This window comes from Bos indicus, chromosome 2 (genome assembly GCF_029378745.1).
Source record: "Bos indicus isolate NIAB-ARS_2022 breed Sahiwal x Tharparkar chromosome 2, NIAB-ARS_B.indTharparkar_mat_pri_1.0, whole genome shotgun sequence".
NCBI lineage: Eukaryota > Metazoa > Chordata > Mammalia > Artiodactyla > Bovidae > Bos > Bos indicus.
Window position 1 is genome coordinate 129226943 of NC_091761.1, and position 19900 is coordinate 129246842.

Genomic DNA, 19900 nt, shown 5'->3' on the forward strand with positions numbered 1-19900 from the left:
TCAAAGGTTAGTGTTCCTGCAAAAAAGGAGTTCCTGTGCCTCAGGAGAAACTTACTCTTTGAAGCATTGGTTAGATACCCATCTCTGTACAGCAGAGGAGCAGCCGACTGGGACCTCCTTATTTCTAGGTGACTTCAAGATAAAAAGGTTGTTAGTGAAAAACAACTGAGGGGTAAAACGGATTGAAGAAAATTACCCTGTAATGACCTAAAATGGTGTCATGGTGAATCTCATTGTATTTATCTGTTTTCCTAAATGGTTCATATGCAAAGTCTGTATCATTTTTACCTTCTTCAAAGGTGCTTTTGTTTTTCCCTTTGGGAGAGACCGAGGCTGATATCAAAATCTCACTTTGAATTTCATAGCATCCCCTTGGGCTGCCTTGTAGACATCACTTGGAAATTACCCAGGCAGACCTGAAACTGAATCTACCACTTTGTTCTATCACCATCATCACCTTTCACCTGCTACTTCTGTACTTCCAAACTCAGTCATGGTCTAGTCATCCATGCTAGAAACTTATATTTCATATTTGAAAACTACTCCTTAAGCCACCCTTCCAACAGCAATCATGAAAATCAGTTGCATAATTAGTCTTCCAGTCATTACCTTGCCACCTCTTAAATATTTCTCAAATCTATCTACCTGCTTTCTCTATTGCCCTCACTTATCATGAAACCTTGGGCAAGTTACTTAGCTTCTCTGTTCCTTGGATTTCCCATCTGTAAAGTGGTGGGTAATTATACCTACCTCATAGAATTGCAAAGATTAAATGAAATAATAGAGCTCAAAATATTAGTTGCAATTATTTAGACCATCCCCAAGCTACATCCTGCTTACTGAAACAACCTCTTAATGGGTCCTCTCTATTTTCAACCCCCTTCCAACTATTCTCCCTAGCTGCAGCTAGAATGATCTTTCTGAAGGGCAAACCCATTCTTGCCATTCTTCTGTGCAAAACTTTCTCATGCTTTCCATTGCCAGTGGCACAGTGTGTGATGTGTGAGGAAGTGAACAAGATCTGGCCTCTGCTGCCCTCCTGAGCTTCTATTCTCTGCACTTTCCCTGCACTTGCAGCACTCTCCAAGCTGCATCTCTTTCTCTCCACTCTTCTGGTCTACTTCTCATCCTTCAGGTCTCCATGCCTAGCTTGTTCCAGAGAACCTTTCCTGATCCCACAAGACTGAATCAGGTGTTCCTGTTCAGTGTTCCCTGGGTTTATCCCAGTCGAAGCACTTTATTCCTGTTTTGTAAATGACTTTTTACTTCTTTGTCTCCTCCACTAGATTTTTATATCCTCCAAGAAATCAGTGTTTTGCTCACCATTGTATCTTCAGTCCCTAGCAAATGTTTGACTGAGAATAGGGAGGCAAAAAAACATGTCTTGGATAAATGAAAGGAGTTGATGTATCAATTTCATTCCCTTTAGCAGGACTGGTGACTTCACTTCTGCTTTTTCACCACACAAGCCACTCATAAAAGAAAGTCTGTAGAAACGGGAGGTATTCTGTCATTGCATATCCGGGGGGGCCTCATGCAAGAGGAAAAAAGGTTCCCAGAGGCTATGTGATCCTCCCAAGGTAAAACGAGGATAAAATCACCTACTCTTGAAGCATCAGTATTTGATGAATCATTGTCATCTTTGGAGGTTTATCTAGGATTAGACATTATGGCAACTTTGGTAAAATGTTGCAAGGCAAGCTCTCAATACAGGGAGCTGGGGCAGGATTCTAAACTCCCAGCTGTACATTTGGCTATTGGTCAACCTCTGAATTCTCCAAGCTGATAATTCTCCAAGTTGAGCATTATAAACCAATAGTTGTTAATATTTTGAGGAGGATCCAGATTCCTTTAAGAATCTAATGAAAGTTTTGACTCTTTTGAGAGTTCTTTATATATTTTGGTTACTGGACTTCCCTGGTGGCTCAGGTGGTAAAGCGTTTGTCTACAATGTGGGAGACCTGGGTTCGATCCCTGGGTTGGGAAGATCCCCTGGAGAAGAAAATGGCAATCCACTCCAGTACTATTGCCTGGAAAATCCCATGGACAGAGGAGCCTGGTAGGCTACAGTCTATGGAGTCGCAAAGAGTTGGACACGACTGAGCGACTTCACTTTCCTTTATCAAATACATGATTTGCAAATATTTCTCCCAGTCTTTGACTTTTTATTACCTTAACAACGTCTTTCAAAGAACCAAAGTTTCACATTTTGATGAAGCCCTGTGTTCTAATAGGATTTTTACCCAAGATTTCCTTTTCTAAGTCTCCGTATTGATAGTTCTCAAGTTACAAGACTCAACCTTTGTTTTTTAGACGAGGGAGGAAAGAAGCACACTTTCTAGATTTCACTTTCACTTGGTTATATCCACTCTATTGGAATGTGGGTTTTAGCCCAAGAGAAGGCAATGGCAACCCACTCCAGTACTCTTGCCTGGAAAATCCCATGGATGGAGGAGCCTGGTAGGCTGCAGTCCATGGGGTCGCGAAGAGTTGGACACCACTGAGCGACTTCACTTTCACTTTTCACTTTCCTGCATTGGAGAAGGAAATGGCAACCCACTCCAATGTTCTTGCCTGGAGAATCCCAGGGACGGGGGAGCCTGGTGGGCTGCCATCTATGGGGTTGCAGAGAGTCAGATACGACTGAAGTGACTTAGCAGCAGCAGCAATACTGCCAATATACCAGAGCAACAGGGCCATCTTTCTGAGCCCTGTATGTTAAAGGGCCCTCCTCCAGTTGTACCTTTCCCCGTGGGAGCAGAGGAACATGACATCTAGAGCTCATACTCCTGCCTCCCCTTCTAGATCACCAACTTCAGTTGTTTAGGACCTTGGACTCCTTTTCCCCGACAGCCCACTTCAGGCCTCTTCCCCAAGTGTGTTCTCTTGAAGGCAAACCAAGCTCCATGTGTGTACCCATAGCCCTTGGTTTGGGAAGATGGACAGAGACTGGACTTGCAGCCACACAGGTGACCATGAGGGCCCTCCTGGAAGAGGACAAAGCCAGAATAGGAAGAGCAGGGGGGCAAGCTTTCATTTGTACTCTAGCTCAAGTCCTAGTCCCAACCTCCAGGCACACAGTTGTTTCCACCAGTGACCTATTAGGGGTCAGAACCTATGATATCCAGATTTCTGAGGTGAGTAATTTGTTGGATGGAGTGGATGTGAGTGCAACCCAGGCACACAAAGAGTAGAAATCTGGTCAGGGTACAAAGGATAGAAGTTAATTCATTTAATAAAAACTTGTTGAGCACCAACAGTATACTTGGTATAGGACTGAATGAGATGAAGGCTCTGCCCTTATTGAACTTGTCTTCTGTGGGGGAGACGGACAAAGGCATACATAACATCAGGTGATAACAAATGCAATAAATAAAAATAAGGGAAGTGGAGTGAAGAGGGACTGCTATTTTAGAGAAGATAGTCAAGATAGTCTAATGTCACTCTAAAGTGACATTAGAACAGAATTCTGAAGGTGTCAGGATATCTGGAGGAAAGTGTTCTAAGTTCTTAATTTACTAAAGAGCAAATGTGAGGGGCTGAAGCAGTGGTTGGCATGCTAGAGGAATAGCACCAGGTTGGGGTGGGTGGAGCTCAGTGAGGAAGAGGGCAAATGATGGGAGATAAAAACCATTTTTAGAGACTAGTCGTGGAGTTCAAAGAACCTCTTAACATCCAAACACACTCACATGCCCAGCAGGTAGTTGAGAATATGAGTTCAGAGCTTAGGACCCAAAAGGGGCAGGAAGGTAAGTAGGCATAGTGATGGGGTTTCCCTGGTGGTCCAGTGGTCAAGAATCCACCTTGCAATGCAGGGGACACTGGTTCGATCTGTGGTCTGGGAAGATCTCACATTCGGGGCAACTGAACCTGTGTGCCACAACTACTGAGCTCCTGCTCTAGAGCCTGGGGGTTGCAGTTACTGAAGACTGCACGTTCTAGAGCCCATACTCCATAACAAGAGAAGCCACCGCAATTAGAAACCCATGTACCAAAGCTAGAGAGTAGCCCCTGCTCGACACAGCTAGAGAAAGTCTGAGCACAGCAATGAAGACTCAGCACAGCCAAAAATAAATAATTTTTTTTAAATTAAAAAAAATGAGAACAGTGAGTATGGAAACGAATAGTGAAAACCATGCACGTGACTGGGGTGGCCTTGATAAGAGTGTGAGAACAGCATCAAAGATGGAATCCAGGGAGCACCCATATGCAATGACGGGCAGAGGAGAGGAGTATTACAGAACACACAGAGAATCAGGAGAGGAGCATCACAGGGCAAAGGCCATACGTTCAAGATGTTCAAATGTAGTAGATATCTAGTGAGATACTCTATTTGAAACTCTTTGTAAATGTAAAAACTTTATGCAAACATATTATTATTAGTATTAATGATAATTTCAGAGCACTTTCCCGCTTATTCTAATGGATATTTTTTCCTATTTTTCTTTTTTAATTTTTTGGCTGTGCCATGCGGCCTGTAGGATCTTAGTTCCCCCACCAGGGATTGAACCCAAGCCCCGCTCCATTGGGAGCTTGGAGGCTTAATCACTGGACCACCAGGGAAGTCCCTCTAATGGATATTTTAACTTAAGGGTAATGAAACTTTAGCTATACACATTATTGTCTATTTGTAATCAATTCTTAATATTTTATTGCACTCTTAAAACAAAAGTTATACCTAGGGAGCAGGACTCACAATCCCTGTTGAATCTGATTTGTGTAACAGTATATTTAACTTGCATATTGGAATACAGGTAATAATACTTAGGATTCTACTGGATTCAGTTAAAAGCTTATAGTAACACTTCCTAGACGATTTGCCACATATAACTCTTCTGTCTGCTCGTAGGGAAGCAGACAGATAATATCAGATAAAATAATCAGAAGTCAATGGACCAAATATTATGTTCAACAGTCTCCTAGAATTTGATTTCTTGAATTTAGGTGGAAGCTGCTACCACCGCCTTCCCAATCTCTTTACCAGCTGCAGAGTTCAGTGTCAGTGCAAAGATGCACCAAGGTCCTGGTGGTGACTCTCCAGGGAATTCTGCTGTGGCTAAGCAGAACAAATACGTTAAATTCCTCCAAAGACTGAGTGTTCATCACTCTAAAATTGGACCCAGCAATCCTAATTGGCCTTGAAATTTGATTCTTGCTATCTTGAGTTTGACTGAGGGAATGGAAAGCTGGAAAGGAGAGCTCATTTTGCTATTTTTCCTTTTCACTTTTTCCATGTTCCCTCAACAAAACTCCAGGAAAGCAGAGAAATCATGAAAAAAAAAAAAAAAAGTACGAAAAAGAATTTAAAAATCAGAGACTACCAGGAATTCCCAGGTGGTCCAGTAGTATGGATTCCATGCTTTCACTGCCCGTGTTCAATCCCTGGTCTGGGAACTAAGATCCCACAAGCCATGAAATATCACCAAAAGGAAAAAAAATCAGAGACTACCAACAACAAGTTTGGAAATATGAAGTCTTGGACGACCCAGAGGGAGGGTATGGGGAGGGAGGAGGGAGGAGGGCTCAGGATGGGGAACACAGGTATATCTGTGGCGGATTCATTTCGATATTTGGCAAAACTAATACAATATTGTAAAGTTTAAAAATAAAATTTAAAAAAAAGTGAAGATTTAACTTTATTGGTTTTGATTCAATGACTCAAACCAATTATGCTCTAGCTGTGTAGCATGATTCAGTCAGTCGCTCAGTCGTGTCCGACTCTGCGACCCCATGAATCGCAGCACGCCAGGCCTCCCTGTCTATCACCAACTCCTGGAGTTCACGCAGACTCACGTCCATAGAGTCGGTGATGCCATCCAGCCATCTCATCCTCCGTCGTCCCCTTTTCCTCCTGCCCCCAATCCCTCCCAGCATCAGAGTCTTTTCCAATGAGTCAACTCTTCACATGAGGTGGCCAAAGTACTGGAGTTTCAGCTTTAGCATGATTACAAGACTGTAATCTGGACTTACATCATAGTTTGAGCCTCAGCTCTTACCTGGGAATTAGTTTTTTCATTTGCAAAAGGGAAATGATGCCTTTTGCTACTTGCCTCATATATTGTTGTGAGCATTAAATGAGATAGCATGGTAGGTGCTTTAAAACTGTTAACTAGTCTTGTGAAGTCTATATAGGTATAACCTCTATGGGAAATTTTCTAACAAAGCTACTCAAACGGCTGTTACTCCTCAATGTTGACATTTTGTGAGGCCACAATTTTGTTCTTTAATACTGTTGTTCCTCAGAATGTGTTCAAATTGCACTGAGAAGCCAATCTGCAAAGGACATAGGAAAATGTTCTCATTATCTTATATCACAGTTTGCTTTTGGCTCTAAATAGTATTTTCTAACTTATTCATCATATTGGGGCTTCCCTGATGACTCCCAGTGGTAAAGAATCTATCTGCACTGCAAGAGACGTGGGTTCGACCCCTGGGTTGGAAAGATCCCCTAGAGAAGGAAATGGCAACCCAGTCTAATATTCTTGCCTGGGAAGTCCTATGGACAGAGGATCCTGTCAGGCTACAGTCCATGGGGTCACAAAAGAGGTGGATACTCAGCGAGTAAATAACGACAACAAATTCATCATATTGACAATGATGGTTCTTTTTCTTTTTTGGTTGTGCTGAGTAAAAACCAGGCGTGGGCTTTCTCTGGTTGCAGTGAGCAGGGCTTACTCTTAGTTGCAGTGCTCAGGCTTCATGCTGCAGTGGCTTCTCTTGTTGCAGAGCACAGGCTCTAGAGCATGGGCTAAGTAGTTGTGGTGCATGGGCTTTAGCTACTCTGTGGCATGTGGAATCTTCCCAGACCAGGGATTGAATCTGTGTCTCTTGCAGTGACAGGTGGATTCTTAACCGCTGAACCACCAAGGAAGCCAAATGATGGTGTGTGTGTGTGTGTGTGTGTGTGTGTGTTTGACTGGTAAAATATCCATCTCTACAAATGACGAGTCTGCCAACACTAGGACTTAAATCGAAAAGGAGCTTGATGAAGTAGCTCACACCTGTGTTTGAGTCTTAATTCACCTGTGTGGCTTTGAGCAAATGTTTTAACCTCTCTGAGCTTTGTTTCCTCAATAAAATGGAATGTTACCAGTCCTTAAGTTTTCGTGTGAGAATCAGCATCAGCATATATAAAGCACTCAATACACAGTAGTGTTAGTCAATCAGTCGTGTCTGACTCTGCGATCCCATGGGCTGGAGCCCGCCAGGCTTCTCTATGGAATTCTCCAGGCAACAATATTGGAGTGGGTAGCCATTTCCTTCTCCAAGGGACCTTCCCAACTCAGGGACTGAACCCAGGTCTCCTGCATTGCAGGGAGATTCTTTACTGTCTGCGCCACCAGGGAAGCCCCAATACATAGTAAGAGCTCCATAAATGGTAGTGATTACTGTTCAAAACACTGTTGTCACTAAGATGGAGAGACACTCTTCCTGTTTTAAAACAGTTGGATGAATTTGAGAATCGAAGGGAAGTCGATGGACCAGCTAGGATAATTTTCAAGAGAACACTGTTGCAAAAATGATAAAGCAGGCATGCAGTAAGATCTTGGAGTTAGTTGATTATAAGCTATTGCATGTCAGCTAGATGGCACTTTATTTTTTAAAAGAAGGGTAATCCTAGGAGGTATAAACGAGACACAATCTTTAGCTCTGGTCAGTCTTGATTGGAGCACTACCATTTTGGAAAGTGGCTTAAAATGATAATTATTAAAGTTTGATCGAGGAAATAAACAGTTCTATTTGACAGTGGGAGAATTCCAGGTAGAACTGAAGTTTTCTAACTAGTTTTTTCTAACTTATTCATCATATTGGGGCTTCCCTGAGTAGACACCTCTTGGCACCTAAATGTTAACAAGGGTTGGTTGTTGATATCCTTTCCACTAACATTCTATACATGGTATTTCTTCATTTTCCATTTTTCTCTCCTCATTCTTACTTTCTATATTATTTCTTTTTCCTTTCCCCTAGGTGTGACCTTGAACTGTGGCTGAGTTGGCTTAATCTCATTAGTAGCAAGTGAAGGCATTTTTGAAGAGGCTGAATTGATGTAATCTTGTTTGGAGTCTGAGGAATAGACTACTTCCTTTAGAATCATGAAAGGGACAAGTAAGACAAAGATTAATCTAAGGATCCAATAAAAAGGTTTGATAATTTTAAACATTCATTGCTACTTCAGGTTGTAAGTAGTAAAAGTCAAAGCTTCAATTTGAGTATTCTGGTGCTCTGTAATTGTTTAAAGAAGCAAAAGCATGTTGTTCATTGACATACCAGTTAGACCACAGATTTGTTCTGTGACAGGGAAGAGCTGTGGACTGGTTTAGCTGTGCTGTGTTGCCTCATCTTAAAAAGGTTAGAAATATAGCTGGAGCGCTCCCTAGCAATTCATTTTATTGTATTTATTTGTATACTTGCCTTGCCTTGTCAACTGGAATGTAAGCATGTAGAGGACAGCAATTGTGGTTATATTTCGGACTTCCACACAGTGATTTATACGTAGAGGGCACACAACAAATATTTGTGTAATATCACATTCATGAATACACACACACACATACAATTTTTTTTTAAATGCAAAGTTCAGATGCCCATATTTCCCAAATTTAAAAAAAACAAGATACATGGTCTGAAAAGGTGGAGTATACTTAGGACCATACAGGTGAGTATTTGACCTCAGAAAATACTGGATGATAGAATCACTTTACTTACAGTATTCAGTCCAGGAGTTTTCATTCTATGTTAAATGGAGAAGGGTCTCTGACTGGAATTCACTGGTACTTCAACTTGAAAGAAAAAAAAAATAACTATTTTCGTTAATATACTGTTGAAATTAAGCATTTTCCCCCACTGTGAATACAGGAAACAAACCACAGTTAGCGGTAACTTTCACTCTGTCACCAATAGGAATAACAGATACTTTCATATTTCATTCCAGTTGTGGGATTTCTTGAAATACCTTCTTTTTGCTTTAAAATTTCAGTAGTTTATCTTGCTGCAAGATCTTGATGTTTAAAGAAAAAGATTCAGTTCAGTTCAGTCGCTCAGTTGTGTCCGACTCTTTGCGACCCCATGAATCGCAGCACGCCAGGCCTCCCTGTCCATCACCAACTCCCGGAGTTTACCCAAACTCATGTCCATCCAGCCATCTCATCCTCTGTCGTCCCCTTCTCCTCCTGCCCCCAATCCCTCCCAGCATCAGGGTCTTTTCCAATGAGTCAACTCTTCGTGTGAGGTGGCCAAAGTACTGGAGTTTCAACTTCAGCATCAGTCCTTCCAATGAACACCCAGGACTGGTCTCCTTTAGAATGGACTGGTTGGATCTCCTTGCAGTCCAAGGGACTCTCAAGAGTCTTCTCCAACACCACAGTTCAAAAGCATCAATTCTTCGGCGCTCAGCTTTCTTCACAGTCCAACTCTCACATCCATACATGACCACTGGAAAAACCATAGCCTTGACTAGACGGACTTTGTTGGCAAAGTAATGTCTGCTTTTGAATATGCTATCTAGTTGGTCATAACTTTCCTTCCAAGGAGTAAGCGTCTTTTAATTTCATGGCTGCAGTCACCATCTGCAGTGATTTTGGAGCCCCAGAAATAAAGTCTGCCACTGTTTCCACTGTTTCCCCATCTATTTCCCATGAAGTGATGGGACCAGATGCCATGATCTTCGTTTTCTGAATGTTGAGCTTTAAGCCAACTTTTTCACTCTCCTCTTTCACTTTCATCAAGAGGCTTTTTACTATATCACAAATGTCTTAAATATGTATTTCCTCATTGCATTTCAACATAAAATTTCTTTTATAATGCGATGTATTTTACTTTGCTCATTTAAAAACGCAAAAGATCCATAGTTTTACCAGACTGTCAAATGGCACAAAATAGGTTAAGAACCCTCGAGCTAGACGCAGATTTATGTGATGCTAATAAAGTTTAAACTTCAAAGTCCCTTTACCATGCCCTTCCAGACTCTGTTCCTAAATTTGTATTCATCATTTTATATTTTTTTTCTTAAGGATCCTAGCATATACATTTTAATTTACATTATAAAATTATTTATAATTTATATACAAAATTATATTATATATTATAAAATTACATAATTACAAAATTAATCATTTCAAATTATAAAATTAGCATTTTAATTTGCATTATAATTTGAATGAAATGGCCTTCCCTGGTAGCTTAGCTGGTTAAAGAGTCTGCCTGCAACGCAGGACGGAGAAGGCAATGGCACCCCACTCCAGTACTCTTGCCTGGAAAATTCCATGGATGGAGGAGCCTGGTAGGCTGCAGTTCATGGGGTCTCGAAGAGTGGGACACGACTGAGCGACTTCACTTTCACTTTTCACTTTCCTGCATTGGAGAAGGAAATGGCAACCCACTCCAGTGTTCTTGCCTGGAGAATCCCAGGGATGGGGAGCCTAGTGGGCTGCCGTCTATGGGGTCGCACAGAGTCGGACACGACTGAAGTGACTTAGCAGCAGCAGCAGCAACGCACAAGACCCTGGTTCGATTCTTGGGCTGGGAAGATCCCCTGGAGGAGGGCATGGCAATCCACTCCAGTATTCTTGCCTGGAGAATCCCCATGGACTGTATAGCCCGCCAGGCTTCTCTGTCCATGGGGTTGCAAAGAGTTGGACACGACTGAGCAATTAAGCACAAAAGATGCTTGCTCCTTGGAAGAAAAGCTATGACAAACCTAGACAGTGTATTATAAAGCCGAGACATCACTTTGCTGACAGAGATGTCTACAGTCAAAGCTCTGGTTTTTCCAGTAGTCATGTATGGATGTGAGAGCTGAACCGTAAAGAAGGTTGAGCACTGAAGAACTGACGCTTTTGCAACGTGGTGCTGGAGAAGACTTGAGAGTCCCTTGGACAGCAAGGAGATCCAACCAGTCAATCCTAAAGGAAATCAACCCTGAATATTCATCGGAAGGACTGATGCTGAAGCTCCAACATTTTGGCCACCTGATGCGAAGAACCCATTCTTTGGAAAAGACCCTGATGTTTAGTAACAGTGAAGGCAGGAGAAGGGGGCAACAGAGGATGAGATGGTTGGATGGCCCCACGGACTCAATGTATACGAGTCTGAGCAAATTCGGGGAGATGGTGGAGAGGGAAGCCTGGCTGTGTTGTAGTCCACGGGGTACACAAACAGTCGGACACGGCTTAGCTACTAAACAATAGAATTATTTGCATAAATTTCACACCCCAGGCTGCAAAAGTTGGGTTCTCCATGACGTTCAGCCCAGTACCAAATGCATAGGTTTTCAACAGCTAATTTTTGGTTGATAGTTTCCAGGAAATTTAAATTATCCTTTAAGTGTATCTGGAAATTTTTCAGGCCACTGCTTGGCTGCCTTTTCGCCTGGAGAGGGACAGGGCATTGGAGATGGGGAAAGAAGGGCCGTGGGATGAGAGAGATTCGGACTAAGGCGAGGAACAGGGGACAAACCAGTAGGGGTGGAGGGTGAGAAACGTTTAGGAAAAACGGGATTTAGCCTCCTTTGGGAATTAGCTCTTTTCCTTGCACGGTTCCTTTGGCTTCGTAGATGCATACACCTGCCCAATGTTCTTTTGTGAATATGAATTAGCTCCAAACCCCACGCAGAAAGGTCTCAACTCTGTCATTTGTAGCTAACATGAGTAATGTTAGCTTGAGTAAATGCCCACTTGAGCGATTTCCCTCACATCCTGAGCTGCTCCCAACCATGTGTGGAAGGGAGCCAAGGAGGGAGTTTTCTGAGTGCTCCAAGGGATGATTTTTCTCCGCGAAGAAATTCTCCAGCAAAACACACGAGCCAAACTCCTACAGCGTGCTCTAACTGGAGCAGAGAACGACCTAGAGCAGGCCCGGCCGCGTGGCGGTGGGCGTGTCCGGGGCGAACGCGGTGGCGGCGGCTGCTCCAGGGAGGCGGATGACCGGCGCTAAAGCGCCGGTGAAGGAGCGTAAGGGCCCGGCGGCGGATGGAGCCGATGCGGGTCGTAGGGGGCGGGGTTCCGGGGGCGGCCTCGCGCGGGCGGCCGACTAGAAGGGACGGGGGAGGGGGCGGGCCTCGGCCACTCTGGGCCTGCGGCCCCACAGCCTCGCCTACCACTCACGGCTTCACCACAGACCCCTTTGTGTTCCTGCCCCCGCCCCGGAGGCGCCCCAGCCGGCGGCGCTGAATTTCCTCATTGGCTCAGCCGACGGCTTCCGCGATTGGCTTCTGAGCTGTCCGGCGTGGGGCGCCTCTTCTCGCTGCTATTGGTTGTCTGGGCTGCTCGTCAGACCGCCGCGCGAGGTGATTGCCCAGCCGCTCAGAGTCCCTGGAAGCAGTTCCGGGAAACCCCGCGTGCTGCCGGGATCGCGTCTCCGTCCGTGACGGGGGGGGGAGGGGGTGGTGCGCGCGCCATTTCTAGTCGTTTTCAAAGCGCCTCGCGCTGGTTCTCACGGGCCCGGCCACCGGCCCCAGCTCTGTCCTGGTGAGTCTCGCGCCGGCCCGCGGGGGGAGGGGCCGGGAGCCCCGATCCGACCCTACCGGGCCCGGCCCGGGCTCGGCGCCTGCTCCCCAGTGTCGTTTTCGCTACGAGGCCCCCGGGGTGGGGGTGGGGATGGGCTGGGGGCGGCTTCGGCCTCGTCCGGCGGCTCAGCGGAGGGCCTAGCAGCCGCAGAGGCGCTTCCTCGCCCTCGCTCATCCTCCACGCTCCCTCCGCTACCCGCCGCCTCCCCTCCAAGCCCAGGCCCGAGGTCCGGCCCGCTGGGCGCCCTCCGCGCGGCCTGCCGGGTCCGCCGCGCTTTTCCCGCCTCCGCCCGACGCTCCACGCGGCCGAGTCGGCCGCTTTCAGTCCCCGCTTTAGATAGACCCTATCGCCTCTCCCTGCCGGAGCCCCGCCTTGCTCCCCGTCTCAGCCGGCCTAGCCGCGCGTGGGGTTTGTTGATGGTCAGGACCGGCATGGGCTGGGGTGGGCTGAGGGCGGGATGCCAACCCGGGCGAGCCGAGCCGGGAGAAAACTTTTGTGTGAAGCAGAGGCCGAGAGGCCGGTGTGTGTAGGAAAAAGCCTCCGTTTCCCCTCCCCAGCCGCCCCCCACCCCCAGTTCTGCATGCTGCAAGTCGAGATTTGAAGGAAAAAATGACTACTAGAGGCCATGAAACTTAGGCTTCGAGCGGCGCCTAAGATACCGAAGTCTAAATGTCATAGGCGCACTCTTTTGGAAAGGCGATTCTCTTTTTCTTCTGCGATAGAAACCGTATTGCCAAAATTTTAAGACTCGAAGAAGCCACGGGGATCTTGAAGAGTTCAGCCCCTTCCACACTACCTGTTTCAGATTTTTTGCTGTCCTCCGGAGTCTAAATTTATGTCTCATGAGTCAGTCGTAGGATAAGGGCTTGACACTCCTAAGCCATGAGAGAACCGTTAGTTTTCATTTCATTGAATCTTTGAAAGCCGGTCTCTTAAAATGAGAAGAATTTTCACGAGATGTTCAGGAAAAAAAAAAAAGTCAGGGAGGGGCTAGTGCCAGATTTCCCAAATCTCCCAGCAACCCTGATTTTAAATTTCTCCGTTTTGCAAAAAAAGTTTAGATCAAATAACATCAATCACATTAGTATATTTGCTGCATCCAGAAATATGGTTTGGCTGTGTGGCATTGAATTGACACGAGTTTTAAATGGTCTCATATGACATGAAAGTCTTTTTTTAAAATGAGCACATTATATTTGGTTTGAAGAGAGCTTTTTCCTTGATCTGGAAGGTTTTATTTTCTGGACTCCCTTAATAGTTGTACTTTTTTGTTAAAGTTTACAGACATTTTTTGAAAATTTCAACCAATTTCAGAATCAACTTGTAGAGAGCCTTTACAATGAATGGTAGTCATAAATATTTCTGACTTGTACTTAATACACAACTTGTCTTTTGGCTTTACACATACTTTAAAAAAATACCACCTTAACAGATTTTCATTGAACTTTTCTGTTAAAAATTTGCTTTCTTTCCGTGATTGATAGTATTCCCAGGTGCATACCGCAAGGGTCTTGTGATACTGAGAACTTTTTGAGTTCTAGTGATCTATCTTATGGTCGTATTTGAGGGTGGGCGAGCCTGGAAAACAACTGTATGTTCCCAAAAATATTTTGGACTTGAATGCATCTTTATAGAAGTAGGTTGTACTAATCAGTAAACTATTCATCTTGCACTATAAGTAGTTTCTTTATCAAAAATGCCAGTTTTGACCGTTTTTGTCAGTTCATCAGAATTTGAGTTTTGCCTTGAGAAACATTTATCCACCCAGAGATTAACCACGGAGTCTGCCTCTATATAGACATTAGTGGGTTACTAAGTCTTAATGTTTTGTAATCATAAGAAGTTATAATACTGTTTATCTCATTTTCAGAGTAACAGTTTGTGCATTTTCCTCTCTTCCTGCTTTGTATTACCTGCTTCTCAGTCTTCCTTTTTCATTAACTTCAACTAAATATCAGTGGACTTTGAAGTTGTTTTAGGTCAGAAAAACTGCACCTGGTGCGTTTGCACAGTGTTTTGATAAGCAGTCTGGAAGTGTGGTTATCTTATGTATGGCTTTTAGTGCTTTTTAGGAAACTTGTATTTTCTTTATAGCTGTCTAGGTATCTTCAGTTTCATCAGGAAAAGTAGGCTTTTCCTTGAAATCCACCTTCATGTCTTTTATTTCAGTATTTGTTGCAATGTCTTTATTCTGCTGCTTATGATCTTCATCACATTATAATTTCACCACAGACAAATGCACTTTAATTCCCTATCTTTTGAGGAGCTAGTATAGAGACTGGCCTTGTATGGTTTTATTATTTAATCTCTCTTCAGGGATTTGATCCATTTCAGCATTACATAAAAGTTGAATACCCAAAATGATTTGGGTAGGTAAATCTGAGACATCTGACCTAAGTTTAAAAAGAAGCAACCTTAACTATAGCTCACTTTTTATTTTATGTGGACTTCAAGCAATCATTAGCTTTTAAACCTGGTCATTTTTTCTTTTAAATCTGTGAATGGGAATAGCAAATTAATTTTAGAACAAAAATTAATGTCAAGCTGTGTTTTTTAAGTTAGGTGGAGAAAACCCAAACCAGCAGCATGTTGAACTAGAGACAACAGGGCCTTTATTTCACACCTATGTTGGATTTGAAGCAGAGCTAGTAAAGTTTGAAAGTCCTTGAACCTTAAGTTGTCTGTGGGTGTTCATTCTGTTTTTAAATCAGACTTTTTAAAGTGTTTAAGAATTGAGAGCTGAGGGGCTTTTTAGGGTTTTGTGGTGATGTGTTGATAAGCTCATCAGGACACAACTGCTGCTTTTGTTAATTAGTGATTCTACCTTAAATAAATTCAAGCTTTTATCTAACCTAGTGTACATGAAGTTCCTTAAAGATGCAACACTTCCATGTACATTTCCCATGGTTTTACAGAATTATCTCAAATTTAGGTCAGATACATCAGAAAAGCCATCAAATAATATTTTGATAGAGGTTATTAGCAGCATGTATACAAATTAGATAAATCATGCATTGTCCTACAAACTAGTTATTTCTGGCTTAATGTAATATAGCTCCTGAATTTTTTCCAGCAGCATAATAAAATGGCTAATCAGGTGAATGGTAATGCGGTACAGTTAAAAGAAGAGGAAGAGCCAATGGATACTTCCAGTGTAAATCACACAGAGCACTACAAGACACTGATAGAGGCAGGCCTCCCTCAGAAGGTGGCAGAGAGACTTGATGAAATATTTCAGACAGGTATAATATACGTTTCTTGTTTCTGACTGGTTATGAAAGTGAGGGCAAACCACTTTGAATTTTACAGATTTTTTTAAGGTTAAATATTACTTACTGTTTCTGATCTATGTAGAGCCGAATGTTACTTTCCCTTCATTGAGGGCATATTGGGTTTGAGTTTGATATTCTTATTTCATTATTTTGAAGCCTTAGTGTTGAATATGCAGTCTGAGTTGTTTCAGAACAGTACATCAATTTGTCTTAGATTTACCATCAATTTAAAATGTGTTTCAGCATATCAAATTTTACATTTTTTTCTTAATCTAAATCAGTCGTCATTTTGCTTTTACTTTTCTACCTTTAGCTTCTTAAAGTGATTGTTAAAATAGCTTAGGTCTTATTAGGTGGCATAAAAGAGGACTAGTTTAGATGGTATTGTCTGCAACGATAATAAAATGTCAGACTCCTTGAGAGTTTGTGGCCTGTCCAGTTTGTGACAGACAGAGATCTACAACTCTCAGTAATTTGGAAGTGTTTGGTTTGTAACAGCTGTGTTTTTTTTTTTTTAATCTAGAATCCCATGGTTAAGTGCTTAAGCAAATTTGAACATTTTAATATGGTGGTTGTAAGTGGTTTGAGGTTCTAAAGAGGGAGAGAAATATGTATACCATTAGAGAGCATTGTTCATAAATAAATACGTCCTCCCCCTTTGGGGCCATTAGATGGAAACGTTCTTCCTCTGTGTTTTGTGTGCCTGTCCAGATTCTGGGAGAGAAAATGGAATTGTCTCACAAACTGTGTCTTAAGTACTGTAGTAACAAATACCTGTTTTTTTGTCCTTATTTATTTATTTATTTTTAAATCCGAGAAGCTCAAGCTAAAGCTCATTTAGACACTAAAATGACTTCTCAGACTGACTCCTGGGTGATGGTCCCTCTGAAAATCAGTGCTCAGAAACTTTCTTTGATGTTCTGCCATAGAGAATTGGCAGTGATCTGCTTAGAGATGCTCTCTTGTAGAGTGTTTTGTTATTGATAAGAGGTTGATGGCTTGGGTGTAGGGTTGGATTGACAGAATGGATTGATGGGTATCTCTGAGTTGTGACTTTGGGTGGTGATATGGAATAGTCAAGTAAGGAAATGCCAGTTATTTTGGCATGCTCATTTTGAGCTCTTAAATCATGGCATCTTTTTTTTTTTTTTTTTTTAAGTAACTTTGCAAGTGATATTATGGAATAAAGTTCTTTTTGCTTTACCAAAATGGAGTCACTTTTGATGTTAGTTCATATGGACTTGGGGCTTTTAATCTGCCAAATATTTCCATTTTACTTTGGATCAATTCTGAAATATATTCAGAAATATAAAATTTAACAGACTTAAATTATATTTAAACATAGTAGATGTTCTGTGTGCAGTTAAATATACTATATGTATATATAGAATGCAGTGCATATATTTTCTATATACTTTGCTTGTAAGTCCATAGTAAAGTCCTTTTAATGCCATTTGAAAAAAAAAATTGTCATTGTTGACAGTGTTGTTAATGCTACAGCATCTTTTAAAATCTCAGAGTGACACTTGTGAAGAACAAAAAATGCCTTAAAATGTGACTTTTCAGAATTGATTAATCAAGCTGCACTTGCATTTATAGGAAAAATTTAAAATTTAATGTAAAATATGCCTTTCCACATTCTGACTGCAGCAAAGTAGATGCTCAAAACAAATGAAATTTCATTTTATCTTTGGTGCTAAGGAGGGAAAGCCTTTGACACTTTTTGAAGAGTGGGAAGAATTATTTAGCAAAAATAATTCATTTTTTCCCCCACTTCTTGGGTGGTTAGCAACAACTCCAGCAGTCCATATAATTTGCAGGTTGATTCTTGGGAAATACAGTGTTTTTTTGTTTTTTTTTTTAACCACTCTAACATAATCAGAACTTACTATTTTAATGCTTAATTTGTAGTACAGTGTGTATGTACATCAGATTTAACTTCCAAGATTTAAACATTTTGGAGAGTGGGAAATGGGGTTAGAATTTTTGTGTGAAATGTGGGGATTGAAATTTATGTTTATAGGTATTAACATTGTGTCTTTTGTTTTCATATTTGTACTCTTGATCTTTCTATATAGTATTTGTATAGCTGACCTATATGCGTATAGTTGAATGAAAATGTAGTTAGTATTGAATAGAGCAATTCTTGATGAACATTGATAGCACAGTTTAGACTATCCTCTTTGTTGCAATAATGTTACCCGTTTTCAATTTAATTTTTAGGATTGGTAGCTTATGTCGATCTTGATGAAAGAGCAATTGATGCTCTCAGGGAATTTAATGAAGAAGGAGCTCTGTCTGTACTACAGCAGTTCAAGGAAAGTGACTTATCACATGTTCAGGTAAGGACATTATCCAGAAAAGTCTTTGAACAACTAATGATCTGAAATTATTTTACTATTACTTTTTTTCTGTGGATAAGTGGTATTTTTTATTTGTGACTACTACTGCTTCTTTAAAAAAAAGTTAGCGTAAAAAAATCTACATGGCAAAAAGTTTTCAGAAACACAAGTGTAAAGTAAAAGTCTCCCACTTCTTGTGACGTTTTTGGATTATGTGAAACTGTTTTGTTATCTTGGAGGAAAATAGATAGGAGGAATAGTTTCAGGACATCTGGCAAAAATAGCCCAGATACATTTAAACATCAGCAAATGGAAGACTATTTTGCCAGTGCTGAGGGTAAGCTCCCCAGAGGTCTTCTGTGTCTTAAGTGCTGTCAGTTCCAGTCTCTGGCACATAGCAACCACTCATCAAGTATTTGTTGAGTTAATAAATGAGTAAATATTTTGTTTAAATTCTGTTCTTTTGAAATTTAAATTTAATTGTATATTTGACCCTTCAACAATTCCTGGTAATTCTTTTTTATTGAATTACTTGGCTGTTCTAGAACAAAAGTGCATTTTTATGTGGAGTTATGAAGACCTACAGGCAAAGGGAGAAACAGGGGAGCAAGGTGCAAGAGTCCACGAAGGGACCTGATGAAGCAAAGATCAAGGTAAAACTTGACTTGGGTAGTTGTAATGAAATTAAATGTAATCATGAGATCAGATGCTCTAGAAATATTTATGTCTTTGGATGGGTCAGGTCTTGGTGGTCCACGAGGGATCTTCCTTGCAGGATGTGGGGTCTTACGTTGCGGCGCACGTGCTTCTCCGCAGTTGCAGTGCTCTGACATAGAGTGCATAATGCCTGGAGTGTAGGGGGATCAGTATAACTGTGAGCCATTATTGTTACTGTTGTTATTATTTAGATAAACTGAAAGGAAAATACAGGGCTTTTACTAAAAGACTAGTGAACCTCATATTTAGTTAAATGGATATTGGTGTTTTGCTGTAGTGATAGACTTTTCAATTTGAAATAATGTTGAAGTTTGTACAATTCTATCATGTTTTAGACAAGAACTACAACTTACAGTTTTTATTCCTTTGTACCTTTTTTTCCTCATGTGGGAAATGGCACACTCCCATTCTTATATCTTAAATAATAGGTGAGAACTTTATTTGCTATAATGGTTATTTTTTTTTTTAAACTTACTGCTGTTCATAGAATAGGTCTATGTTATTTCCCTAAAACTGGCTATCTGCTCTTGAGAAGGTGCATATTGTATATGTAATATGTGTATACTACATATTATACAAGTAATGGATAATATACATGTTTTGTGTCAATGGTAGAAGAATGGAGGATCTAAGATAACTGCTATCTCAGGGTTATCCAGCGATATTTTTTAAAACTTGAATTTGATGTCATCTAAAGTTTCTTGTTGCTCTAACATTCTGTGGTTTTTAAAAACCTGGAGTGTAAAATCCTGCCATTCCTAGATGGATCGCCTTTCTTTTTTCCATTGTGTCCTTGTTCTGTAGGCCTTTCATATGAACACAAACCCTTAAGGGCAGGGACAGTATCTTCTTTTCTATGATTCCTCTTAATACCTCATATAGTGTTGTGAGGAAGGTTGGAAATCAGGAAACAGTTTATTTTTTGAAACCTGAGAGTATATTCATTTGGTAATTGCCAAGTATTTTGAGTCTGTGCTATATGAGAAATGGTCTGGTTCTTATGAAGCTTCTGGTGTAGGAGTACAAAACAACAGGATCAAACAAAATAAAATTGAAATGATTTGAG

General features: G+C 41.6%; 1 protein-coding gene across 3 annotated transcripts in view; it reads left to right on the forward strand.

Moving 5' to 3' along the window:
- Positions 1-12313: 12313 nt before the first annotated feature.
- Positions 12314-19900, forward strand: part of HNRNPR (heterogeneous nuclear ribonucleoprotein R) — a 32337-nt gene continuing 24750 nt past the window's right edge. The window contains exons 1-4 of one of the 3 annotated variants that reach the window (XM_070776800.1): positions 12332-12464; positions 15577-15745; positions 17999-18117; positions 18663-18770. In XM_070776800.1, the coding sequence (XP_070632901.1) occupies positions 15589-15745; positions 17999-18117; positions 18663-18770 (384 nt within the window). In that variant the 5' untranslated portion in view covers positions 12332-12464; positions 15577-15588. Of the gene's footprint in view, positions 12465-15576; positions 15746-17998; positions 18118-18662; positions 18771-19900 lie in introns of all 3 variants that reach the window. The other 2 variants (XM_019981651.2, XM_019981669.2) reach the window with 2 other exon arrangements.